The following is a 27018-nucleotide window of genomic DNA, read 5'->3' as shown; positions in this document are numbered from 1 at the left end:
ACTGAGAGACAAAGAAAAAGGAGAAAAAAATAGAGTAGAGAAGAGAAGAGTAGAGAAACGTGGAAAGTTTGAGGTGGGCTGCCTCAAGAATGTGACGAGAGCTCATCTAAAAATCAACTCTGATGAACTGCAAGCATAATTAATTAATCAGTTTCTCTCAGGTTCTCATCATCAGGAATGCCAGGCATTTCATTTTCATTTTGAAATGAAAGTTTATGGGGAAACACTCCACATAATAATACTCTAATTATAATGAAATCATTATCCAGTTATCGTTCGGCCAGCATGTCACGTAATATATCCTTTGTCTCTCGGCTGGAAATCATTTTAATATTCATTTAATTAAAAAAAACACACCAGGCCAGGGTCTGTGGCATAAACATCTGTGTGTCTGTCTGTCTGTGGCAACTGTCTAAACAAAACTCCGATTGCACAATTCCCATTAAGGCCGAGAACTCGAAACAAACAACTGCAGAGTGTTGATGATCGAACTGTAGACCAGAAATAGTCCCAGAATCCTTGCATCGAATATCAAAATGTAAAAAATAAAAAAAAAAAAAAATAAATAAATAATTCCAGGTGCTGGCATTTATTTATATTTTTTTTCAAACACTTTTTACAACTTTTTACTTTTTACTGAGATGCTCTAGGCATTCTCTGGTAATTCTATAGAATTTCATAAATATTTTCCACTTTATTGTTTACTTTATTGGCGTGTTTATTGGTGATTGGTTCAATAAATGTATTTTTTAGTGATTTTCCAGCTCTTTTTTGGGAAAATTTCAGGTACAAATAGAACAAGAAATAAGTGAAATATTATATAGATGAGTTTATCTCTAAAATAAAAGCATTTAAGGCAGAAATAATAGCTTTTCGGGTGGAATCTAAGAGAAATATTCAACTATTCTGTTGGACTACAGGGCGTATGAGTGATGTTTGGAGAGAAAATCAAGTATACGCCCTGTGGTATCTCTCTGAACTGTAAATAGCAGGCAGATAAGGAGCCAGAGAGATCTCTAATCTGTGGGCTGATGCCCGATTATGAGTCAGGTGGATGAGGGCAGGTCCCATATTACATATTACATAATATATGTTTGTACTTTGGTGTTTGCTTTACTTTTCAATTTAGGAGAAATGTTTGCCGAGTTCACGTTTATGCAAAGTCAGGCGGAAAAGTGGGTGGCTCTCGGAAGGATAACGAGTTGGCCCAGAAATGACAAAAAATAAAGAAAAGAAATGAGAAAATGTAAGGCTGTTGTTTGCCTCAAGGATTTGTCCTTCTTTCTCTCCTTATGACAAATAATTCATTTCAATTTCTGGAGAAAGAAACCGCCATCGAGGGGCAGGAGGGGTGGCAGGATCTGGGGCAAACTAGCAAATCAAATTAGTGACAAGACACGACGACTGAAACAAGGACAATAAACACACACAGGAGACAGGAGACTACACACACACATACATTTGTGTATAAAGACACTAAGCCAGTGAAGCCTGAAGGCAAACCACTCACTCAACCGCCCACAGACCACTAGAGGCACCTACTATCTCCCAACCACCCACTACCACCCAACCATCCTACTATCCCCACCCCTTAAACCAAGACTTGTGGTTGATTTCAATTAATGTCGGGGCGCCAAATTGAAACAAATTGCTGAGAAAACAAACGAACAATGATTTGCATTGATTGAGATATAATTCCGAGTGCTTAAGCGGCCAGTTCTCCTTTAATTGTTGCTACAAATTAAGGAGTAGAGATACCTTAGAGATACCTACCTTACTCCACCTCTCCTCCTATCGATTTAAAATTTCAATTTCCATTTCAATAAAATTCCATCATTGTAGCATCATGCCAGGCTACTGCCAACCCCCAATCACCCCCTGCTAACTTCCGTTTAAGATTTTCCTGGAAGCACTCCTGGAATGCCTCGAAAGTCCTTAGATATTTTATTTACCGAGAGATACTGTAATGGCAGCTTCCTCAGCTCAGCTGTCAGTGACAGCATTGCTGCATCAACGAGTGGCACGCCGGCATGGCCACATGCCACATGCCGCCTTCCGCCTCTGCTGCCTCTGCCGCTTCTGCCACATGCCGCATGGCCAAGGTGAAGGCAACGCCCGCTGCGGGTCAACAGAAAACCATTCAACCGCTCAAGAAACAGATTTATGAAAATTCACTGCAAATTATTCAGGGGCTTTTTAAAAAGTTTCCTATTTTTTATAGAAAATTTTGAGAAAATATTTAAAGAGTTTCGAACTTTAGAGACAAAACACAGAACTAATTGGGAATTATAAGCTTGTTTTTTGAAGAACACTTATGATTTTCAAAATAAAATTGAGCAAAAACGTGAAGAAAATAAAATACTTGAAGAGTTTCGAAATTTCTAACCTCTTTTCCCCCTAAAACTAGAACAGATTGGGAATTATAAGCTTGCCTTTAAAGAAAAAAGCTATAATTATAAGAATACTATGACTAACTAATCAATTTTTTAACTAAAATTAATAAAAAAAAAAAAAATGCAGAAAAAAAAACTTCAAGAGTTTCTGAGAAGAAAAAGACTTAGAAAAAGACTATTTAAGTATTAATCACTTTTTTGACTAAAACTAAGCAAAAGCCTTACTTTTTTAACTTTTTATCAAGTATTTATTAATTTTTTATATTTTAAATAATATACTACCAATATTTCTTCAAGTGCCAGTTATTTTTCTTTTAAAAGATTCTCTTCAAAAGCATTTCCGGTGACATTAGAAAGGGGTGCGTCATTGGACGGCTCGGATGGCTTGGATGGCATGGGGGGATGGGTCAAGGATACTCTTGCAGGAAATTGAATTCTCATGTTATGCGGCAATCACAAAAGGCCAAGGGGGTGGTGGTGCTCTGATAGGATGTAGGGGGGGGTCTAACCAGTAGATTAGGGAGCCTGGAGCTGCCACAGCGAAGGCAAGATGTCACATTCAGTCCGAATATGACAAGTTCATGGAACACGGAGACCGAGACTGAGACTGAGGCACTGAGGCCATGCCGCAGAACCCCCATTCTTACCTTGGTGGCGCGACAAAAGGTCATCTGCTCGAGGGGGTGGCTCGCAATGGCCGAGGCAGAGAAAAAGGGGGTAACCAGAGACAAGAGACAAGAGAAAAGGAAGTGTCAGAGGCAGCGAGAAGCTAAAAAGCCGCGGGGTAGGTCGAACAACGAACAAACCGCAAAAGCGATTGCAATCGCCAATTAATTGACCTGACACATTGACACTGGACTGGACTGGACTGGACAGTGCGTTCCATGGCCATCTCTGTGGTAGTTGGGTTCTATAGGCTCCCCACGGGCACCTAACCTACCTTCCTAGTTATTCCATTAACTTTCCAACTCTCTCAACTATTTAACAACTTAGTCTCTAAATTAATTTTAATCAAACTTTCTCACAGTCCACTTCAACTCTCCTGAAACGCACTGTACTCTGTCGTTCTGGACTCTATGGCCTTTGAAAAAAAGAAAAAAAAAATTATTTGATTGGCGGTCAAGCCCCCTTGGGGCGTGTCGCGGCGATAATTTCGCATTTGATGGCAGCTGCATTAATTAAAAACTCAAAACATACAAAAAAGTGTCTTGCTTTTCCTTTTTTCTGTTTTGCTTTTGCTTTTTACTTTTTTTTTTTTATTTTATTTTTATTTTTATTTTTGCATCCAACCAAGAGAGCCAAAGGAAGACCAACATTAGTTCTACACGAGGCTACAGGTTGGAAACAAGGGATATTAAATCCAATTTTTATCCTTAGATTTTCTATATTTTTTCTCTATAGATTTTTTTATATTTTTCCTCTTTTTATTTTTCCTCATATTTCTATATCTATTTATATAAATTTTATACAAGTACCTACTCATTTTGGAACTAAAAGTTGTCTAAGTTCTCTACTTGGTTCTCCATTTCTCTACAAACTCTGAACTTTCGACTCTAGAGAACTCTACAAGTTAGTATTTGATACAAGATTCTTTAAGAAAATATTTTGTTTCCACGTAAGGCTTCTAAAAATATTTATAACTTATTTATAACTATTTAGAATTAATATTTGAATTCCTATTACAACCTTATTTAAAAGTTCCATCCTCTCAAAAATAAAATCACGCAATAATCTTATTTTTTTTCAAATTCCCCTAATCTATCCCTTAAAGCCTATTGCCATTAATCCAATGTAATATCTATTAACAAATCTACTCTAAAATAATATCCATAACTATCTCTATGGATATTTCAAATTCCTAATTTATTTTATAAAAATTTATACAAATTCCCATTGATAATCTCTGTTTTGCTGATTAGTGCTTTTTGGGGGCTAGAGTGACGAAGGCGAGACACGGTCGCTGTCGTCACATTAGCCCCTCCCTCCCTCCCCCTCCTCTGGCCGCCAGTTTCCACTCTACTTTTCCGCCACCAGCCGCCTGGTGGCTGTTTCGCCACGCACGGGTATAAAAATATCCTACTATCGCAAAAAAAAAAAAATAAAATAAAATAAACCAAAAACAAAAAAGAAACACATAAAATAGCATTAGTCATCCGGCCAGGCAGGCAGGCAGGCGGTCGAGAGTGCAAAGTGAGCTCCGTCTCTTAAATCCCATAAAAAATAATACAAAAAATAAAAAGAAATCTAAAGAAAATTTTTAGCTTCGACCATGGACGGTTGCCGGTTGCCTCGACTTTGCCTTTGACTTTTATCTAAGAAGGGAAGTAAGGGGTTCGAGTCTGTTTCACTTTTTTTCTTATTTATTTATTTTTGTGGCTAGTTATTAGCTGGCTAGTTAGCTGGCTGGTTGACTGTCTCATCCACTCTGCCAGTTGGCCTCCAAAGCGGTGGCTCCTAAGCGTTTCGATAAAAGGTGCCAGCCGATAAGCACTTGCCCATGGGCGTGGGGGTTCTCGGAAAGGGGGGGTTGGTTCTAGTTCTAGTTCTAGTTCGAGTTCGAGGCTTTCGCCACCAAAGTCTCAAAGAAAAAAGCGAAAAAAAAAAGGCAAGTTTTGAGGGTTGGGGGCTTCATTATGAGGTGGCTTGGTTCGTTGTTTTATTTTCCTTCTAGCCGGGAAGTGTTAAAAAGGTTAATTCGCCCAAGGGGCTTATTTTTATTTGATTTTATTTGCATTTAATTTTTTTTCTTTGTATCTTATTTTATTTCAAATTTATAAAATTTATCTAGAAAAAAAAGTTCTTGAAGAGTTTTGAACTTTAGAACCTCTTTTTTTCTAAAAACTATAACTAATTGGGAATTAGAGGCTTTATTACAGGACTATTTGAGAGATCTTATCACTTTTTTGACTAAAACTAAACAAAAACCATATTATTTTCCATTTTTAATTAGTTTTCTTATTCTTTTTTGGTACAATTTTAATATAATACGCATTTTTCTTGAAGTGGAACTTTAAAAAGATTATTTATTTTATTTTAATTCATTTCATTTGATTTCTTTTTATTAAATTTTATTTTACTTCATTTATTTTAAATTTCTTTATATTTTATTTCATTTTATCTTCTGTACTCTACCATGAAATTCTATTTTCTGCAAAATTATAGATAAATTTATCGCTTTATTGGGAAAATCGAGCAGTTGGCTCGAAAGATAGCCCTGAGCCCTGAATATTATTCAATATTATTAATTTTCAGATAAAAGGGTTATGGAAGTGGACACAGGTGTTGTACTAGACAGACCTTTCTTTATGAAAGGCATTTAAAAATAGGTATTTAATAGGCATTTCTTTGAAAAAAGAGACATGTCCACCCTCTTTTACTTTCTTCCCCTTCTCCCCTTGAAGTTCAAAGGCTATTTAGCAAAAAGCCAACACAAATCAATAACAAACGCCTGGCCATAAATCATATTTCAGCCAGGATGGCCCCGCCACTAGCATCATCCGGCTAGAATCATCAGCCATCCATCCATCCTGCAGGTAAAAATAAAACTGTTCTCTTTCTGGCTGTCAGTTTCTAGTCATGTCTGTTTCTGTTTCAGTTTCTGTTTCTGTTTCTGTTTGCCCAATTTTATACGCAATTATTGGGCAATCTCGAAGAGATGAGGCACCTGCCTTCCACACTCTATTGAAGGCAGAGTGGGAGGGAGGCCGGCCCTCAAGGCCCAAAATACAAGAGGGCCTACAAACGAAATGTAATAACAAGTTGGACAACAAGTTTTTGGAAAGAAAAAGGAAAAGTTTTCTTCTCAGAGGCAGGATGAGTAAGCGGGTCAGAGGAACTAAGAACTAGGAGGGTTTCAGGTTACGAACTTAGTCGTTATAATCAGAAAAAAATTTAAGAAGAAGTCTCTAGCCTCTAGCCTCTAGCCTCTAGAACAGTTCCTTCTTTTGAATAGAAAATAATATTTTTCGAGGAAATCCCTTTTTAATTGAATATCTCCACTTGGAACTTGAAACTCTTGCTCTAAATGGCCGTTTCTGGCCAAGTCCTTCACTTTGTCATGCGCCCTGTCAAAAAATATATGTAACTAAGCATCCCAACCGGAAAAAAAGCAAAGAAAAAAAATTGATTTTCCTGAAAGGACAAATTTTCGGACACAATTTTTATTTTTTTGTAGCGAGTTTGGGAGGTCAGGTAACTTTCGTTTTATGCACTCCCCCTTGGGATGATGTTTTTTTTTTGTAGATACACATATTGAGGAAGATATAGCCGCACATATCCACAGTTGGCATGGGAGCTTTTCATCTCCAGTTCCGTCTCCCTCCTCCGTGGGACTAACCCAATTTTTTTCGCCGTTTTTCCAGCGTTTGTTTATTTTTGAGGCGCGAGTGTGTGTTCTGCGTGTGAGTTGGGCTGTTGCGTTACAAAATCATACATTTTTAAAAGCAAAATAAACACAAATGGCGAAATAACACAAATAAATGGAAGTAATGTAGCTGCTAATGTTAAGAAAATAAAAGCCAGAATATCGATTCATTGATAGAATATAAAATGAAAAGAAAAAGCGATGAGTTTACATTCTTTCGAAATGAAATATTTCAATTTTTTTTTTCGGCTTTTAAAAGCAAAGTCAACAGTTTCTTTTCTTTATTTTCTTTAATTTCGATTTCTACATTTTTATTCCCTCTGTTTTAGTCTTTTTTTTGGGCATTTCTTGGCGCTTTTTTTCGTCCCCCCCGAATATATTTATGACAGGCCAGCGAATGAAATTAAATTTGGATGGATGGCCTCTAGGGCGTATACGTAATATGTTTGAGTGCAGAAAAGTCAGTATTTCTTTTTCTTGTTTTCTTGTTTTCCTCCACTAACTAAAAATAATTTCCACATTTTCCCTTTTTTTTTTTCTTGACATTTCTGTCTCTTCCACCCTTTTTCTATCCAAAAAGGGCGGGGGGGAAACAAAACTTTCTTAAACTTTGCGTGAAAATGTCATCCATTTTTTGCCCAATTAAAAATTTTAATTAATATTTAAAAAAAAAAATGTTCTCGGAAGCGTCACTTGTCCCTCGAAAAAAAAATAGAAAAGGAAACTTTTTTGTTGGCAGATTGGCAAAAAGTGAAAAAAAAAAAAGTAAATTCAAGGGAAAATTTGTCCAGAACTCGAACAGGAAATTGTTCAAAATGAAAAACTCACAACACACGAACGGAAAAAATCAGCAAAAAAAAAAAACAGAAACAGAAACAGAAACCGTCAACATGATTGCCACTTAATCCATTCAATAAACAGTAAAGTGATAAAAAATTAACGTTCGTTTTTCGTCTCTTTCCCAACCGTAGTTCAGTTGTTCCATTGTGTTTGCATTTATTTTTTTTTTCGGCCATGACGGAGGGAAAATAAATCGAAACTTAATGCAAAACATATACACTGACTAGCCAGCGGCTCTGCCCAGCGAGCTAGTTAATTTTCTTAATCTGGTTCCAAAGATAACTCCTCGAGTTGGCCCACAAGTGCTTCTTTTCAGGGACAACTATCGAAAGTTATCGAAAAGCAAAATAAAGTGGGGTTTTAGGGCTTAAAAAGTGTTGATTATATTGAAAATGAAAAACTTAAGCTGAGAATCAATGAAATATGGAATATATCGAAGAAACAAGTTATCGAATTTATCGAAATTTGTCGATAAAAAGTCATAAATAATTATAATGACAATTTCTCATAAATACGATTATTCTTTGAATTTGTATCAATAAAATATGGCATTTATCGATAGCCTTTATGATCAAATTTATCGAAAATCATCGTAATCCCTATCGAAAGTTATCGAAAATGTAAATTATATCATAAATAAATCATTTTAACTTTATATCATAAAATAATCGAATAAATCGATAGTCTTAGTGATCAAATTTATCGAAAATCATGAACTAACAGCTAAATAATGACAATTAAATAATTCCCTCTATCGAAACCTATCGAAAAAAGTAATCAACCCATTGAATAAGTGAAATAACTATACAATTTCAATGGCAATGCCTTCTCTCAAGCCCTAATAAACATTATCACATTTTCTGTACGTGCTCCCCCCCTACGTGATAATAAATCATGGCAAAAATTCTGATAGAATTCCGGTTAAGAAGAGGAGCAAGGCATCTACTATCTGGTGGAACAACGAGGTGGAAAACGGTGAAAAACGGTTAAAACTGTTAACGTCATTGACATTGGACAACAAAGGGTTAAGAGCACAAGCATAATTGCAAATGAGTTATCGTTAAAAGCAAACGGTAATGGCATGTATCTGTATCTGTGTTTATGTCCATGTGCTTTTCTTTTTTCCTCTTTTTTTTTCCCCCTGTTAAGTGTGTGTGTGGAGGTGCCAGTTGGCAATTGAATTTTATCGATTCCCTGGCACTGGCAGGCTGGCGGAGGAAGCACAGCTGGAAAAAGACATGGCCAGGAGAGAACCGAACGAGGCAGAGACCGGGCCGGGCCACAGAGCCGTACAAGTGGAGATGAAATGCATCTACTTTGTCTCGAGCCGTTTAAGTCTACACTGTCAGAATGTATATATAAAGACAAACTACACAAAAGCCACAAATAATAAATAAAAAAAATAAATAATAATAAAAAAAACTATTGGAATTTGCAACGCATTTTGAATACAAAGAACTTCATTATTTGATTCATTATCGGACTTGGCAAACAATCAACTTCATACAAGCAAAATTATTATATAAAGAATGTAAGGGGGCATTACGTAATGCTATTTATTAAGTCTTATCTGTTTTACAAAAAAAAAAAAAAAAATAAATAATAATTTTTTGAAGGTTAAGACAAGCTTAAAGCCAAGATTTGCTTTTATTTTTTAAGTTATTTATTTATTTTTAAAAAGAACACTTTTTAGACCAAAAATATTAGTCAGAAAGTTCCAAGAACTGACATTTTTATCATAAATATTTGTTTACTTTGATTGCTAGTTCGATTAATTCGATTATTATCGATTATGTCAAGATTTTATTTAATATCTTAGAAAAAATCAAGATTTAGAAACCTAGAAAAATGAATTTTAATTAACAAAATAATTTTTAGATAATTTATTTTGATTTAAAATCTTTTTGTAATAAACTTTAATCCACTTAACCCCTAAGCTAGAACTAGTTAGTAGTTCGAATATAATTTTTAAGCTAGAACTGGTAAAGAATTATTACTTTTTTGGTTAATAAATCATAAAATATTCTTTTAAAAAACTCTAATTTTCTTTTATTTTTTCCCAGTGTAGATTGAACATTTTTGTCGGCTTAAGTTAAGGGCAATATGGCAAACAGAAAACAGCAACAACAACCAAGGTGGCAATAACGAAATGGCCAACAACAACAACAACAACAACAACAACAACAACTACCATAACTTGCAGCATTCAAATGACACTCACACGCAGCCACTCCCACACACACACACAGACACTCTGAGAAAATGTGAGTTAGAAGGGGCGGAGAGAGGGGGCGGATGGCAGGTGGTTGATACCAGATAGCAGGCAGGTGGGTGGCGGATGGTGGGTGGGCGGCGGCTGCCACTGAGGGCGTTGCGAAAAGGCGTGGCTTTGGTTCGAACTCGGTTCGTTGCTTTTTCTAATACACCAGCTTCTTTTTTATTTTTTCTCTATTTTTTTTTCTATTTTTTTTTTGCATATATTTTACGCTCGTTTATTTTGCTTTTTTTCTGTCTGGTTCTGGTTCTGTCGTTTGCTTAGTTTTCCTTTTTTTTGTTTCTGTTTTTTGTTGCATGTTTCTCTTTCTTGGTTCTATGTTTTTCTTTTTGTTTCTGTTTTTGTTTTGTTTGTCATTACTTTTTCTTGTCTTTTAGTTGTTTTTGTTGCATGTTTGCCTTATTTTTGTCTTTGCACATTGCTTTTTATGGCAATGCCCGGCGGATATTATCAAAAAAAGAAAAAAAAAAAAGAAAAAAGCAAAGCCCAAGCACAAGAAAAGCAAAAAGCAAACAGACAGCACATGCTTTTGTTATTTTTGTGATTATTATTATTTATCAGAGCGACGAAGGCGTCACAAATTTATTTTCATTAACAAGTTTAGCAGGTAGACATGGGAATTTTAAGGAAAATAAAATAAATAAATAAAAAAAAAAAATATATATAGAAAATAAATAAGAAAAACAAAATGAAAATAAAGCAATACCCATAACCTATAACCAGAACCAAAAAAAATGTATTTTTGAAAAATATTAAGTATAGAAAAAAATTGTACTAAAAATTTGGTAGAAAAAATAGTATACAAAAAAGGACACTAAAAATAATATGCAAAAAAAATTATACAAAAATGGGCAAAATAAACGACTTTTTAAAAATTATAAAAATAATAAACTTAAAAATAGTATACTAAAAATTTAGTAAAAAAAAAATAAATAGAAAAAAATATTATAAAAAAAAAAAATCTTGTTAAAAAAAAAGTATAAAAATAGTACACTTAAAAGTAATATAAAAAATTATTTAAAAAAGCAATAACCATAACCAGTAACACTCATAGAACCGAAGAAAATAGCCAAAAAAATCATAATAATAAACCAGAGAAAATCATCGTAGTAATAAACCAGAGACATTATTTTTCATCGTAAACCCTAGAGAGTTTGTGAAGCAGGTTCTAATTTCTGGCACTCAGAGGCATCAGAGGCGTAAAGCCCAAAGGTTAAAGTTGAAATTTTAATTAAAATCGTTTACACTTTATACTTTATTATTATTATTTTGTTTTTTTGTTTTTATTACCAAAGGCCCATTATATTGAAGCAACCTTGAAACTTTTCGTGGAATTACACTTTAGTGGCGTGTTTTTTGTATTATTTTTTGTTTTGACATTTTGGCAGAAAGGTAGACGGACGGAGGCCACAACATTAATTGGCTTTTCCGGGAATAATATTCAATTGTTGTAGAATTTGAAAGCAAATGAAAGTTTGCCGAGAGAGCAGAGCACCAGGCACCAGGCATCATAACCAAAACGAGCCAATTAAAATGCTTCCAGAGACAGAGAGACACATAAATTCATAAACGTATAAACGAGCTACGTAATTATTTAGCCAGACTCGAAGACTCGAGACCTGAAAACCCACAATACCAAGGGAGATGGGCTCACAAATTTTAATTAGATATTATTCAACGAGTTATCATAGCTGATGATTTATGGAAGGAATACGGAGAGCAATCCAGCAATCCGATTAAATGTCAGAACAGAGACACACATCGCCTGCTAATCAAAGGTATTTCTAAAATTTACTCTGGGATGGAATGGATGGGTCGAATGGCCAAGAGAGCCTCCAAGTTCGATGCCTGGAGGCTGGCATTTCTGTTTAATTTATGCCACAATTTCAATTAGGAAGTGTTGCGAGTAACATTGATTTTCGGTTAGAATATACATATATTCCCAGTGCATCATCAGACCATCAGAGACTGGCAGAGTCAAAAAGTGGATAATTTTTTCGGGGCGTGGCTCCACGGGTCATGGGTCACGGGTCACAGCTCTCACACGTGCTCTGGCAAATTGTTTTTGTTCATGAAACCAGATTAACATAAAATTAAACGATCGAATTATGGCCGGCACTTGCCAGCCACCCAGTCAGCCAGTCAGGCTTTTCCAACCAACCACCTGCTGTCGCATAATTTCCCAAAAAGCCTCCCCCTCTCCCCACCTCCCTAGCAGGTCTAGTTGGGGCGGAAAAATTTCAAAAGCATTCTGGAGGCTAGGCTACAGTGTAATTTTGCTTTGTCATAATTCAGGTTAATAATATTAATGCCTAAACTGATTACATCGAAGCGCAAATGTTTTCGGAATTCATGATGAAAAGAAAGGCTCTTTTTAGGGGGTACTCTGCTAAAAAGGTTTTCCAGAAAAGCTATTAGATACTATAATAATAGTAGATAGAAGTAATAGTAGTATTTGTGAAGTAACAAACTATTTTATAAATATTTAATATTTTTTCTTTAAATTATTTCAAATTTCTTAAGTACTTCTTATGAGAAGCGTGGAGCAGGGCTCTTGTATTCAGTATTTTTGGTATTTTAAAATTATTTATTTTATTTCATAAAGTTTGCTAACTATACCTTGTGACAAGCGAGTAGGAAGCTCTAATACTAATATTTTGTATTTATTTATGTTTTATGCATTAATTTTTGATTTTTAATTCAAATATATGGTATAATTATTCGATTATACAGATTAGTTTTTAGTATTTAAAGTATTTAATTTACTCTGATGATTCATTTTAGTAGGAGTAGAGAGCTATTATAATTCCTTAAGTATTTATTTATTATTTATTTCTAGTTAATTATTTTTGTTAACTAGACCCTATGAGAAGCGAGGAGAAGGGCTCCTTTTTCAACATATTTTTGTTTATTAGCTTGAATTCTTCATAAATAAAATGAAAAATGGAATTAACGGAAAGAAAAAAAGCAAGGCCAGTCCGAAGTCTAGACTCCAGACACATTAATCCACAAGTTGAACAGTTTTCAACAAAAAAATAAAAACAAGGCAGAAACTAAAAGGCATCTCAAGTGGATTCAAGTGAAATGAAACCGAACCGACAGTACTTTAACTAAAAACCTAATGGAAAATGATTAAAAAATACTATTTAATATCAGATTTAATTATAAATACTATTACGTTATAACAAATCTATAACCTCTATGCTATTAGTCCTCTAAAAATGCAATTTATGAACCCCTAGGCCCTAAGATCCCTCTTGAAACCTCTTTTAAAATATTCATACCCGATACTCCCAGAGAGAGAGCTTGAGATTGAGGCATAAATGACAGTAATAAGCCATAAGTAAAATGGGTCCAGGTCCAGAATACAAATAAAAATAAATGTAATCCTTGAAATGCTTTTAACACAAATTACAAACAACATTTAATTGGGTCGAGTGGCACTGGGCAGTGGGTAGAGTGGGTGGTTGGGTGGTTCTGGGGTGGCTTTCAAGTAGGGTAGATTAACTTTGCTGACCACTTTGGTTTACTTTTAACCCTCTTCTCACTTTGCGCCCACTTTGCGACTTGACTTTGCCTTTTCCATTTTTTTTCCATACATTTTTTGTTCTGCTACCTATAGCTTCTATATATTTTATGAAAGACTATACCGTAGCCCGTTTTTTGAGGGCTTTGGGGATATATTTCCTTTGATGAAAGTTGCCAGAGCAACTTCGACTTAGAGAGTCCCATTTTAAAGACTTGCAAGTAAATAATCAGCACAGTCTTGTTATTAATTAATTTTCTTAATGACCCCTTTTATTGCTTTCAGATTAATGAACCGCTTCTGGCGCTGTCTCTCAGCTCTGCTTTGTTTGTTTTATTTTTAGAGCGTGGAGATTATTTTAAAAATAAATAGAAAACATTTAAGAGAGCTTATGTGGGGGGAGGGGTGGTTCTGTTATTGTTTCCTCTTTATTATTATTTTTTTTTGTAATTTTTTAAAAGGTTGGAAAACGTTTGCATTTATCCAGTTTTTTAATCCATAAGGAAAAATTCAGAAAAAAAGTAAAATAAATTCCCGGAATCCCCCATTGTTACTCGTTTTCTGTTTTTCTCTCCATTGTTCCATAAAGAGGGGGTGCTACGTCTACAACACCTTTAAATTTCTGTCCTCTCTGGGTTGAAAAAATTTAAAAACTTAAAAACAAACAAAAAGAAACTAAAAACAAACATCAGAAAGTAAAGAAAATGTTTCGAAAAAAATGCAACACTTCTTGAATTTCAATGGGGGGGGCTAGGCCCATAGGCGTAGTGGGCGTGTCAAGGGGGGGGCTCTGTAAGTGGGTGGTTGGCTTTGGGAAACTACTGTGGTTGTTGTGACGCAGTTGTTGTTGTCGGCTAGCAACAGTTTCCCTCTTGTTATTGTTTTTATTTATTTATTTCATTTTTTTCCACTATATTTTTTTCTTTTTTTTTTTCAGATATATTTTCGCGTGACTCTCCAACAGCCCAGCCCGCCCTCTGCCATGTTGAACTTAATTTTCTCTATTTTTGTTTGTTTTGTCAAGCGTAGGTTTTTTATTTTTATTTTTTTTTTTGTTTGTTTTTTGGGGGGGTTGATAGTAACAAAGGCAACCTGTGGCATTGAGTGGGGAAAACAACAAAAAACAATAACACAAAATAAAATAAAAGCGAAACAAACTAGCCATAATGAAATATTTCGTAATTGGACTTTTGCTAACCCGACCCGAACCTCCTTATCCGCATTTCCTCCACCACCACAGCTACTACTATTACTACTACTACTACTTCTACTACTACTACTGTTACTGCCACTGCCACTGCCACCACTACTGACACCGAAAAAAAAAGCACACTCCCCATATCAGATGACGACGGCGCTTACTAATCAAACAAAAGCTGAAACTAGGGGAATACACTGCCAGAAAAAAGGTCTAAAAAAGCTATTGGTCATAGATCTTTCCAGGAATAAACAAAGTCTGCAGGAATTTGAAGAAACTTTAGACGACAAGTTCTCTATTTTTTGTGGAAATATGTTTTTAAACAATTTATTTATACTTTTTTTAAGCTTTACAAACTGAGAATCTATTATTTAAAATGTCAATAAAAACTAAATAGATGAAACTAAGTCTGAGAGACCCAAAAAATAAGAATTCGTTGACTTTTAGGTTAAAAAAATATGGTAAAATAAAAAATTGACTTTTCTACCAAAACCATTTGAGAATTATTGTGGAAACTATAGATTCTAGAGACAGCTTTTTTAATGTTTTTTCAGTCGTTTTTGGAACAAGAATTACAAATTTAATATTCAAGTTAGAATTTTAGGACCAAATAGACCATTTAGAACAGGGGTGCCCAAGCACTGCTTATGACAGAGCAAATTCCAATACCTATGCACAAAAGCACAAATACATATGAGCGATAGTTTTTTTTTTTTTTTCTATCGTATCACTGAAAAAAATTTTTGTAACATTTTCAACAGAAAAAAAAAAAAAATTTTTTTTCGGATAATTGAGAATTAATTTTAGGATTATAATTATTTTCAATATGCTCAATTATTTTTCGAATTTTTTTTACTGCGCTTCCATATCGGCTTGTGACGCAGATACTTTAGCATAGCATTTAATAAAATGCCTTTCCAAATTAATTTTTTTGTTTCCGCTTATTATTATATTACATATAATACATTGCTGCTCGCAAAGAAAATTTTCGACAAAGAAAAAATGCATCGTTCCACAGTCAACCATTCTGTCCAAAACCACAACAAGAAGTGATTTTTTGCAGTGAAAAGTTTTCGGCAATCCAACAACAAAATGCCAGAAAAGTGTTGAAACTGTTTAAGTGTTATTAAACTACGAAAAATTGTTATTGTAATTTGCCTTGCCTATACTGGGAGCAGCACACGTATATGATTTTGCTCTACCCATATGACAGAGCAATCCAACAACAAAGGAGGAACGAGAGCAATGGGACTGGGCATCCCTGATTTAGAAGGTTAAAAAAAAGTAATAATTCCACCAGATTTTTTTTCAGTATCAAGGAGCTGGCCTAAGCAGCTTTTTTATTTATTTATTTATTTATTTTTTTTTTCTTTTGAGCCTAGACGATATCCCAAACTAGGCAACAAGGGAGGAAAACAAAGTGCAAAACTCAAGTGTCGCCGCAAAAGTCAAAGCCAAAAAGCGAAAAATAGGAAGCGGAGTTGGTGAGGGAGAAAGTGGGTGGTGGGTGGTGGCAGAGGGGCGTGGCCTTTACCCTGCTAGTTAGTCACTAAGCCAAAAAATAAGAAACCGAAACAACAAAGGCGATTGGCGATAGATAAGAGTAACAAAGGGAAGCTCAAGGAATGAGGAGTGAGAAACAAAACAAAATAAAGACAAAGGTAAAAAAAATCAAAGAAAAGGGTTTAATAATTATATCATAATAATAATAATAATAATAATAATCATCTTTCAGGTCTTCTATCAGTAATATCAGATATTAAAAAAATTTTAGACACATTTTTGGAGAAAGTTTTTAAGGGAGAGCAAGTAGATTTAAAAATTGTAGATTTTAAATAGTTTTTAGAGTACATTTCTTATTGAAAAAATTAAAAAAAAAAATACTCAAACAACAAGGAAGAAAATTTGTATTATTTTTCTATTCTAGGATCTTTAAATTCTAGAATTCTAAATTTTTTTAGATTTTTTTTGTTTTTAATAAAAGAGCTACAAAACGCCATCAAATTATCAGAAAAAGGTTAAGAATCCCTAAGTTTCTACCAAATTTTTCCTTAAAATTTAGTTTCTTTTTTCAAGAATCTTTTTCTTTGAAAATAATATCAAAAATCTTAAAATCCCCTCCTAAAAAAAATCATGAAAATGATTTTCCCAGCTACTGAAATTAAATAAATTTTACCTAAAAAAAAAAAAAAAAAAAAAAAAATCTATAAACTCTAAAAACTAAATCAAATAAGCTCCCTAATAATCCCAGTTTTTCTCAGTGCCCTCTAGGTGATGATGAGAAAGAAACAAAAAAAAAAAAAAAGACACAAAGGGTGGCCCAGATAATGGCCCAAAAAAGCTCCAAACTGGACTGGCCAGCAGATGATGCCAAATGGAACAATTGCAGCTACAATTGACCACAAAAATTCGTCATTAAATGGACGGCAATTGGAAAAACAGGGAGCGGAAAAGTCAAAGCCAAAATTTCAAGAGCAAAAAGGTGGGGAGAGGCTGCCTGGCTGGCCTAATTGCTATTTTGGTTTTCGTTTCATGTGCTAATTGTGCACATGGTATGCAAATTATTATTCCCAGACAGCCCTCCTAGCAGGCCCCACCTCTTCAGATAACAGGGTTTCAGTTAAGAAAACTCAATTTGAGGGCTAATTCGTGGGGAATATTTTAAAATTCATGAGCCACAAAAGCCATCAAGATAAGAAATCATTTAAGGCAACCTTGTTGAGGCGAAAAAATGTGTCAAATTTTGTGTTCTACTTCGATTTAGAAGCAAATCGCACGAAAAACACATGAAAATCGAATCTTTAAGCGTAAAAATAATAAAGAAAAGAGAGAAAATTGAGTGCCACAAGGGGAGGGGAAGGGGGAGGGGGAGAGATGACTAAGACATGCACTGCAAAAAAATAGGGGTGGGGTGGCAGTGGCAGAGACTGGATAAGACCATGTGAGCTGTTCCACATACTCTCGTATAATAATGCATTACGACCCGCCGCCATAATCCATGGAAATGCGAGCAAAGTAAATAAAGTGGCATCAACAGAAAGTGCACTGCAAAAAAAGGGGAGGGGGTTTTTCCATTTTTCCTCTTTTTTTTTCAAATTATTTATTAATATTTTAGAGACTTGGGGTGAGAATTGGCAAATATTAGAAGACATTATGAGAAGATTCTTCAAAAGGAGACTCTTAGGGGTTTGTTGTATTGATTTTTTTAATTTTTAATTATTTATTAATTTTTTTGCCTCAAAAATATTTTAAAAACTAAAGTTGAAAGTCATTGGATTCTTATGAAAGTGTTTTTAGAAAAAAATAGGTCTCGAATTTTCATAAAATAAATTTTAAAGTAATAAACGGACAGAGAAGCGGACAATTGTATTTATTTTTAATATCTTTATCTTGTATCTTGTATCTTTAGTCCATCATATTAATAGATTTTCTTTTATACACCTTTAAACTATAAAAACTCCATTAATTTTTCACATTTTCATATAAATATTTTATAATTTTTATATTTTATATTTAAATTTCAAACCCTTCTATCTTATTTCCCAAATTCAACCCGCTTTCTTCCAGTGTAATTAATTGAAATTATGATATTCCACAAGCTGGCTTCAGCTTTATGAGCTGTGCTCTGCGAAATACTTTAGATAATACATATATGTAAACATTTTCCTATGCATTCCTATGACTTTTCACCAGATTGAGTTACCCGTTCGATTAAATAATTAAGATTTAATTAAATAAACAAGAAACCTTGAAAAACATTCAACTTTAAAAGCAAAAAACTAGCAAACTGGCAGATACAACACGGCTATCTTACGGATATAAAGTCAAGTAAGTAATAAAATGTGTATAAAAAAAATGGTGAAAATTGGTGAAAATTGTTGGAAAATAATGGAAAATCGACTTACGGATAGAAGAAGAAGAGAAATGTGGTCAAAAGCAGCACAATCCAGGCGAAAGTCGCAGGAATGTAACGCGTTTTCACATCGCATTTGGGCATTTTCTTGCTATTTTGTTGCTTTTTTTCCTCCTGCTTCTTGTTGTTGTATGTTTGTTTGTTTGTTGTGGTTGTTGCTGCTTCGCTAATGTTGCAATTTTGTTGCTCTTGTTGCAATGTCGTTGACCGTTTCGTCAGTTGTTGGCAATGAAATGCGTTTTTGCTATTATTATTGTTGTTGTTGTTTCAGTTGTTGTAACTACACAGAGAAAAAATAAAGCAACAACTTTAGTTTTTATTTTTTTTTTTTTTTAAATCAAAATATTCATAATTTCTTTTAAATAAAAAATAAAATATTTAAAAATATAATTTTTTCTTTTACTTTTTTTGTTTTGTTTTTCCTTTTTTCTCTCTGTGTATGTGTGCTCCCGGTTGCCGTTGTAGTTTTTGTTTTTGTTGCCGTTTGATGACGTTACAGTTGGCTTGGCTCTCTTTCTTTTCTTTTTTTTTTTTAATTTTTCTTTTAGAAATAATTTTCTTTTATTTTTATTTTTTTTTGAAGTGCGAGAGAGTATGAGAGTGAGAGAGGGGGGATCAGGGGGGCAAAGCGAGACGGCGAGACGAAGCGGCGACGCGTGAAATGGGCGACGTCGACAGCGACGCCGGCTGCGCGTTTTAACTTCGCGGGGACGGAAAACTCAGGAAGAATTCTTCTTCAGCTTTTTCGCTATTTTCTTTTGTCGTCAAAGTTCTTGCATTTAAGACGGCTGCTAAATGGGAATTAGTAAAAATTATTTATTTTATTTATTTATTTAAAAGAAATATATAAATCACAAACACTCGCGCACAGAAAAAAAAATTATTTATTTTTAATTTTTTTTTTATGAGAAATTTATGAATTTTATTTCCAACAGCTGCCTTCCTTTATTTCAACACAAAAAAAATTATGATAAAAAAGTATATATTTTTTTCAGTTTTTTCTTTAATTTTCATTTATATTTTTGTCATTATTTTCAATTAGTTTTTATTTATTCCAATTTGTTAGTGCCTTCTAAAGGCACTCTCTCTCTGTCCTGCTCTGGCATTCTTCTAGTCTATTATTTTGCTCTCCAGCGCCTTTTCTTATTGTTGTTGTTGTTGTTAGGCTCTTATCAAGACCTGGAATACACACACACACACAGGCACAGGCACATGGCCACGCTAGAATGAGAGATCAAAAGGAGCCTGAAGAGAGAGGCAGAGAATTCGTACCTGCATTGGTGTGCGTCTTGGCCAATTTCACAAAAAAAAAAAAAAAACAAAAACGATCAACCGTTAGGGTTTTCTCTTATTTTTTTTCCTGCAATTTGTCTTTTTAATTACAGTTCCACCGTTAGAATTGTGTTTTTTTAAATATGTATATATATTTGGAATATGTAAAAAAAAAACAGTTAATTTTCACACACACGCGAGCGCGTGTTTTTTTTTCGCTCTGTGCGTGCCTTTGTTTGTGAGTGTGTGTGTGTGTATGGGGCGCAGCAGCAGCAGCGTCGCTTAGCCGTTGACTTTCCCTATTTTTCATTTAAAAAAAAAAATAATAAAATAAATTTTATGCTTTTCGTGTTTTTCATTTTTTCCTCTCTTATTTATTTTCTGCTCTGCCGCTTCCTATACTTCTGCCCTCTGTCTTCCTCTTCTTCTATTTTTGTGTACTTTATTTAAATTTTGTTTCGGGTTTTATTTGTTATTTTTTTTTTTTTGTTCCTGTAACTTTTTTGGGGTTTTTGGTTTCGGTTTCTTGTAGTTTCTTTTTTTTTTGTTTTAAAGCGATATTTCTTACGGCGCGTCGCCTGCAATTCCTTCTATCTTGTCGCCTCTGACTCGGCTTCTTCGCGCGGCGCCTACGGGCGGCGGATGGGGAGCGGGTCGGGGCGGGGCGGTTCAAGGGGGGCGGGGGGGTTTGGAGAGAAGGACGCGGAGGGGGCAGACGGGCGAAGTTTAATCGCCAAACGCGAACATTTCATGCACACACACACACACACTGTCGCACTATTCACTATTGGCACTATTCACGTTTCGCGTGATTTTGAGTGTCGAGAATTACGAAAAAACAAATTAAAAAAAAAACACCGTCCGCACACGCATAATTTTCTTTTCCGTCTTCTTCTTCTTCGAGTTGGTAGTGGTGGGGGAATATCGATGACCAACATCGATGCGTCGATTATGACTTACGTTCAACTATCGATATAGCTTCAGCGATATATATTTATGCGAGAATTAGTATTTTTCAACGATAGTCGGTATAATTATCGGTATTTTTCAATGTTTCTTCTCATTTCGTTCCAACATCACAATGTTCCATCTCTGTCGGCCATTTTCCCTCCAATATCGGTATTTTAAAAGTGTTTTAAAGGAATTGCGATTGACTTACCTAGTAATTTCATTTTACTTCCCACAAGAAGCGTGAAATGTTTTTATAATAATTTGTTGACTGTTAAAGATGTTGGAAAATTTAAAGGAAAAGTAAAATAAAATTAATGATAGTTTTCTGTTTCTAAGCATTCTTAATGAATAGACTCAACCACCATATACTTCAATTAGTTTTAGATTCATTTAATTTAAGAGAATTTATAAGAGAATGAAAATATATATAATATAATTTGTAAATTTAAATCTTCCACCCTGTTCCACATACCACCATTCCCTTGCGATACTATCTGGTATATAACGGATTAGTATTTTTTCAATTGCAGTATTTTTGGCATTTACCAACACCGACTCGTTTTTCGCCAAGCGTCTGCTAGATTTTACTATTTTTTTCCATAATTATCAAAGAACTACCATTTTGCCGCGACCGAAAAGCAATTAATACCGAAGCTAACCACCCAACAGAGCAGCCCTCAACGGAAAGTTGAGCCAAATAACGGTAATACAAGAGATAAACACGGAAAACAGCGAGCGGCGGTTGTGAGGCGACGCCGAATCTAATACAGGAAACGAGGATTTAAGTGGTTTGTCAGTCAGATGTCGCGCAGCGTGAGAGCGGAGACCAGGAGCCGGGCCAAGGATGACATCAAGCGGGTCATGCAGGCGGTGGACAAGGTGCGGCACTGGGAAAAGAAATGGGTCACCATCAGCGACACCACCATGAAGATCTACAAATGGGTGCCCATCTCATCGGCCAGCGAAAAGAAATCAAAGCTCCAGCAGCTATCCGGTGGCGCCGGTGCCGGCGTCAATGTATCCGGAGGCGGTGGTGGTGGCGGTGTCGGGGGAGGCGGTGGTGGCGGGAAGCTGAGCGACAAGGAGAACTCCCAAAAGGGCACACCCACACCGCCACAAATCACGCCCAGCTACGCGGGACTCACTGCCGAGGATTCAAACACCTGTAAGGACATGGTTTCGATCCTGCCACTGTGACAGTGCCACTACTTAGTTTAAATCTTAGGGCTAGCTTAGAGAAATCTCCAAGATTTCTAATAATTTCTTTAATTTTAAGTCGTACTTTGTGATTTATGGCTTGTGCTGTCCTTTAAAATGTGTTTTCTTGTCAGAATTTTAATCCTTTGTATCCTATTTTTATAAAAGTATTTTTCTGTAAAGTGTCATGTCCACTACACCAATGTTATTTTGTTTTTTAAACTCCTATTTTGATGATTTTTTTAGAAACTAAATAGTTTCGTTGGCATTTTTCTGCCATAAACAAAAAATATTTGAAAAGTTCGAAAATCTAGAAATCTAAACAATTTTAAACTAAATCTTTATGTTTATTTAATTTAAGCTTAAACCCTGTCATTTTTTGTTTATTTATTTTAATAATTCTTTATATCTTCTAAGTTTTGTTTTCATTTTTTTTTTAATCTAAGCTCTGTTTATATACTCTTTGTTTTTGTTTAAAAGTGACTAAGATGGTGACTAAGGTCATTACTTAAAATTCATTATAGACAGGTTTAATCTTAAAAACAAATTGGCTATTTAATGAAGTTAAAATCTTAAAATTTGAAGTGGTTTTTTTATATGAAATTAAAAAGAAAACACAACAAAAATAACTATTTTAGACAAACTTGTAAAGAAAAATCATAAAAGCGTCTTCCACAAAGAAGAAATTTTTAGAAAAAGCATAGCTTTTTAAATAAATTGTAAAAAAGAGTTTAAATAAAAAAAAAACAAGATATAAGGAATATGTAATTATTTATATAATTTTGAAACTTCTCTTTACTCCAATTATGTTTTTTATTCTCCAAGAAATTAAAAAAAAACATATTTGGATCGAAATTTTTAGAATTTTTTGGCCATTTTGCAAAGAATTTTTTAACGATTTAAATTTGATAAGAAAAATAAGTTTAAAAAAAAGCAGAACTGTTTAGAAAACCCTTTTTTGTTTTAAATATATTTTTACAGTTTCCTAAAGTTTTTACTTTATAATTTAAAAAAAATATTGTCCAAAAATGATTAAAGAATATTATAATTATTAAAAAGAGTTATTTATAGATTTGTTAAGACTATTATTACACTACTATTGTTTGAAATACCATCTAAGAAACCCCATTTGAAAACCCCACTAATAACTATTGCTTCCCGCAGGTTTCTCCGTCGTATCGGACAGCCAAGGCGCCGACTTTGTGTCCAGTATGCCCTTCTCGGAGGACTCGAACTCGCAGGGCAGCGACGGGCCGGTGAAGCGCCTGAAGACGAGCGATTAGCCCCAGATGCCCGGCAGACGCCTTAGCAGCGCCTACTGCAGCAGCAGCAGCAACTAACTAACTAATAGTCGCCACAAATACACAACTAAGTTAAGGATTCTTGTTGGCAACAACAACAACAACAACAACGATAGAAACACACACCAGATCGTGACCAGATCAGATCGCGAGTATCTGCCTCAGCCCAAGACTTAAGCAATTCTCCTAGAAATCTAAAGATAATGCAGCTGGCCCCGCCCCTTTAGCCCTTTTCCCGCCTGCCTCTCAGATCACCAACCATTATGTATTCATTAATTTTTTTTTCCAGTGTGATTTGAAAGGCGGCGTCGTGGGTACAGAAGGGGGGCGGGGCACAGCTGGAAACGCTCGATAGGTCCATAGAATTAAGCACAAAAAACACTTAAAAATAAAACTTATTTATTAGCAGAACAACAAATAAAATAAAAAATAAAAACGAATCAATTGTAAACTAAAAAAGCATATGTATTAGTTATAGAAGAGGTTTAAAAAAAAAAATAAGAGAAAAGATTGTAGAAACCGAAAAAAATTGTGAATATTTTAAGAAATTTTTTTTCCAAACTAATTTCGCTTTAAAACTTGGCTGGAATCTTACTAATTCTAATTTTAAATAGAAATGCAATTAATTATGAACAGAAGATAGAAACAAGCACCTTACACCTTACACCATTTAAAAATTGTAGTTTTTAAGCAAAAAAAAATAACACTGACATACATTATTATATTTACCTTTTTTTCTGTTTAGTTTTAAGAAATAAATTTGCATTTTTATGTAATTATTTTTTTTTTACATTTTTTTTGTAATGATTTCTTTCTTTATTGAATGTTTTAGTTTTTCTTCATTTTACAATTTTTCATTTGTTTTTTTTTTTCATGTTTTTCCCCCCAGTATGTATAATAATAAAAAAAAGGTTTATTCTTTCAACAAATAGTTTTTTTTTTTCATTTCGTAGTTTTTATAATCTTATTATGTTTCTGGTTTTTTTTTTATATTTTTTTTTATCGTTTATGTAGCTTGACATTAAATATACAATTAACTTCACAAATATATATATTTATATATAGCGTTGTATGGCCCGATTGGCAAATACAGCTTTCCTTAGTTTCCTTTCTTACTTTCTTCCATTTCTTACTTTCTTTCTTTCATTGCTTACTTTCTTTCTTTCTTTCTTTCACTAAAATTTATGCTAAAAACACGCTTAAATGAAGGGAAGCACAGATTTTTGCACAGAGAACGAGAAAATTAATTTAAAAAAAAATGCACACACATTATACGACGAAGGATGTCCTTGGACACTTTTTCGCCAAAAAATAAATCATAATACAAGTCATAAATCGATGATATAATTAAAAAATAATATATTTATAGATATATATATATATATATATATTTATATTGGATGTGTAAAAAAAAAACACGCGCGCGACAGGCTTTTCTTGATTTCTGTTTTTTTTTAACTACACACACAAAAAAATCAACCAAAAAATAAAGTAAAAAGTATATTTTTCAAAAAAAAGGGAAAGTGGAGAAAGTAAAAGCTACGCTTTTTCTCAACCAGAGGGGCGGGGGGCCTTTCTTCTAATTTTCTTTTCTCTTGGAATGTAATTGGAATGCCATTTCTTATACTTTTCTTTTTTTAAAGCATTAATTAATTTTTTTTTTTATCAAATTATTAGCACATTTTTGTGTTACGGCCTGTCTATGTCTGTGTGTGTTGCAGAGAGTCTGTGTGTGTGTGTGTTTGAATAAATAATTAAATTAATTATAAATTAAATGTGTTTTGTGTTTGGGAATGCAATTACATTTCTTTTTTGTTTTGTTTTTTTTTAGCACAATAGTGTTTTTTTTAAATCGGCTTGTTTTACATTTAATTTTACACATATATATATATATATTGTATATTTTTTTAGCTCGCTTTTTTGTTTGATTTTGGTTTTTAAACTTTTTGTGTTTTAGTTTTAGTTTTTGTTTTTGTTTTTTTAGAAAAATACATTTAGAAATCCTAGCTTGGAATTTTCCCATAGTTGCCTTGTGTGTATACATATACATATAGATATACGAAACATATATAAGTGATCTAAAATATAACATTAATATTATATATAAAATATTTTATTTAAAAAATATTATTATATATAATATTAAAATATATTTAAAGACACCTATATATGCCGGTATATATAGTTAATATTGTCATTTAGCTTTCAAAAAAATATATCCATACTTCCTATGCCTTAATTTTCATTTTCTTTTTAATTTCCGCTTTATACAATATTTTTTTATTTGCTTTGTTTTTTTTTTTTTAATTTTTGTTTCTTGCGCAAAAATATTTTCAATTAGCAAAAAAATAAAAAAAAAAATTAGAACAACATGAGAAAACATTACACAGTACACACAAAAAAAAATTGGCTTTACAAAAGTTACTTTTTACTTTTTTCTTTTTGTTCGATAAATATCGATAGTTATCGAAGATCGAGCCGCGATAAATTGTAGCTCGATAGCTTGTTTGGATATGTTTTCTGTTTGTTTGTTTTTGTTTCTTTTTTGATGTCCCCTCCCCTCGAGGACTTCCCTATCTCTCTCTCTCTCTCTGTGTGTGTGTGTTTGTAAAAAATTATCCTTTTTTTTTATGATTCCTTCCTTATATTTTTTTTTTGGCCAGGCTTTAGACCTTGGTGGTGAGCTTGCTAGCGGTGGCTACCTGCCAGGATTTGTGATGTTTACTACTAGAAGAAGTAGCAGAAGAGCGTCCCTGTTCCTGCTGATTCTTAACCGACTGCTGTTGCGATTGCGTGTCCTTGCTGTCCCTTCGGCCATCCTTCCTCCTTAGACCGCCCATCGTCAGTCATTGTTATGTCTGAAGAGGATAGCCGCCGCCGCCACTGTCGCCAGAGTCTCCGGAGTATCCGGACTCCGGATGACTCCGGCGCTGCTGGCGACAGCCCACGGCCACTGCAATCGCAACGGCAGCCGACTGGCGCCCAAGCCGACGTGGGGCTTGATATCAGCACTCGGACTTGTCCTCCTCCACCAGGAACTGTGTATCCTTGCCGGTATCCGCCGACGGATCCAGTTCCCTAGTGCGCAGCTGCAGCTGCGGCGACGCCTTGTGCGTGATGCTGCTCGGTGCTATGATCGCGGAGGCTGGCTCCGTGAAGGATCCTCCAGCATGGTGGCCCATCGCCTTGCCCTTACCGGAGGGCTCGCCGGGCACATCATAGATGCCTGAGATTGAAAAAAAATAAATTGAAAAATCATAACAAGGAGTTCGATGATGTCCAGTACTTGGAATACAAGCGGACAGACGGACAGCTAATCGGACGGACATGAAATGATCGAATCGTATTTTTTTTTTTTAAGAAAACTGATCTTGGATCCTTGATCCTTGATCAGTGATGATTTTTCGAATTTAAATTTTGTCTTGTTTGAATGAGAGAAGTTTCAGGATTCATTCTCAGAAATGATAAAAAATAAAATGAAATAAAGTTTGGGGAGATTACATACCGGAACCATTGCCCATTCCTGGATCGGCGGTGGTGCCCGACTGGACTGCATCGTACATCGGATTGGCGAAGTCGCGAGCCTTGTTCGCGTTCACCGTCTGGAGGTTGTAGCCCTCAATGGGCGCCACATCGCCCGCTCCTGGCGCGGAGGCTCCCGGGAAGCCGCTCTCGCTGAACTCCACGTTCGACCCGTGCCGGAAGGTCACGCTCTGCGACGAGGTCATCGCCGGCATGCGGGCCAGTTTTCCACTGGAAATTGGTAAGAAGGAAAGGGTTATTATTGGA

General features: G+C 34.6%; 3 protein-coding genes across 17 annotated transcripts in view; 1 reads left to right on the top strand and 2 right to left on the bottom strand.

Annotated features, from left to right (window-relative positions):
• Nucleotides 1–20715, bottom strand: part of LOC6504472 (palmitoyltransferase ZDHHC5-A) — a 41452-nt gene extending 20737 nt beyond the window's left edge. For 2 of the 3 annotated variants that reach the window (XR_006507704.1, XR_006507705.1), the window contains exons 1-3: nt 20349–20714; nt 18912–19299; nt 18501–18788 (exon numbers count right to left, since the gene is read on the bottom strand). Coding sequence is in view for 1 of the 3 variants with exons in the window: in XM_001966927.4 (XP_001966963.3) it covers nt 18501–18592 (92 nt within the window). In the remaining 2 variants the exon portion in view is untranslated. Of the gene's footprint in view, nt 1–18500; nt 18789–18911; nt 19300–20348 lie in introns of all 3 variants that reach the window. The other variant, XM_001966927.4, reaches the window with a different exon arrangement.
• Nucleotides 20716–21254: 539 nt separating this feature from the next.
• Nucleotides 21255–23499, top strand: LOC6504452 (B-cell CLL/lymphoma 7 protein family member A). Its single transcript, XM_001966926.4, has 2 exons — nt 21255–21896; nt 23093–23499. The coding sequence occupies exons 1-2, from the start codon at nt 21533–21535 to the stop codon at nt 23209–23211; spliced, it is 483 nt and encodes a 160-aa protein (XP_001966962.1). The 5' UTR covers nt 21255–21532; the 3' UTR covers nt 23212–23499.
• Nucleotides 23500–25732: 2233 nt separating this feature from the next.
• Nucleotides 25733–27018, bottom strand: part of LOC6504470 (low-density lipoprotein receptor-related protein 2) — a 152457-nt gene continuing 151171 nt past the window's right edge. For all 13 annotated transcript variants that reach the window (XM_044717296.1, XM_032452249.2, XM_001966924.4 and 10 more), the window contains 2 exons: nt 26735–26982; nt 25733–26455 (listed from right to left, as the gene is read on the bottom strand). In XM_044717296.1, coding sequence (XP_044573231.1) covers nt 26235–26455; nt 26735–26982 — 469 coding nt within the window. In that variant the 3' untranslated portion in view covers nt 25733–26234. The remainder of the gene's footprint in view (nt 26456–26734; nt 26983–27018) is intronic.

This window comes from Drosophila ananassae, chromosome XR, assembly GCF_017639315.1.
Source record: "Drosophila ananassae strain 14024-0371.13 chromosome XR, ASM1763931v2, whole genome shotgun sequence".
In the NCBI taxonomy this organism is placed as follows: Eukaryota; Metazoa; Arthropoda; class Insecta; order Diptera; family Drosophilidae; genus Drosophila; species Drosophila ananassae.
This window is presented reverse-complemented; position numbering and strand designations above follow the sequence as displayed.

What these genes read in the sequence shown, in the direction of transcription:
- LOC6504452 (XM_001966926.4), top strand. Translation starts at nt 21,533, where the DNA reads ATGTCGCGCAGCGTGAGAGCGGAGACCAGGAGCCGGGCCAAGGATGAC. An exon ending in TGCCGAGGATTCAAACACCT is followed by an intron (nt 21,897 to 23,092) that starts GTAAGGACATGG and finishes TGCTTCCCGCAG; the next exon opens with GTTTCTCCGTCGTATCGGAC.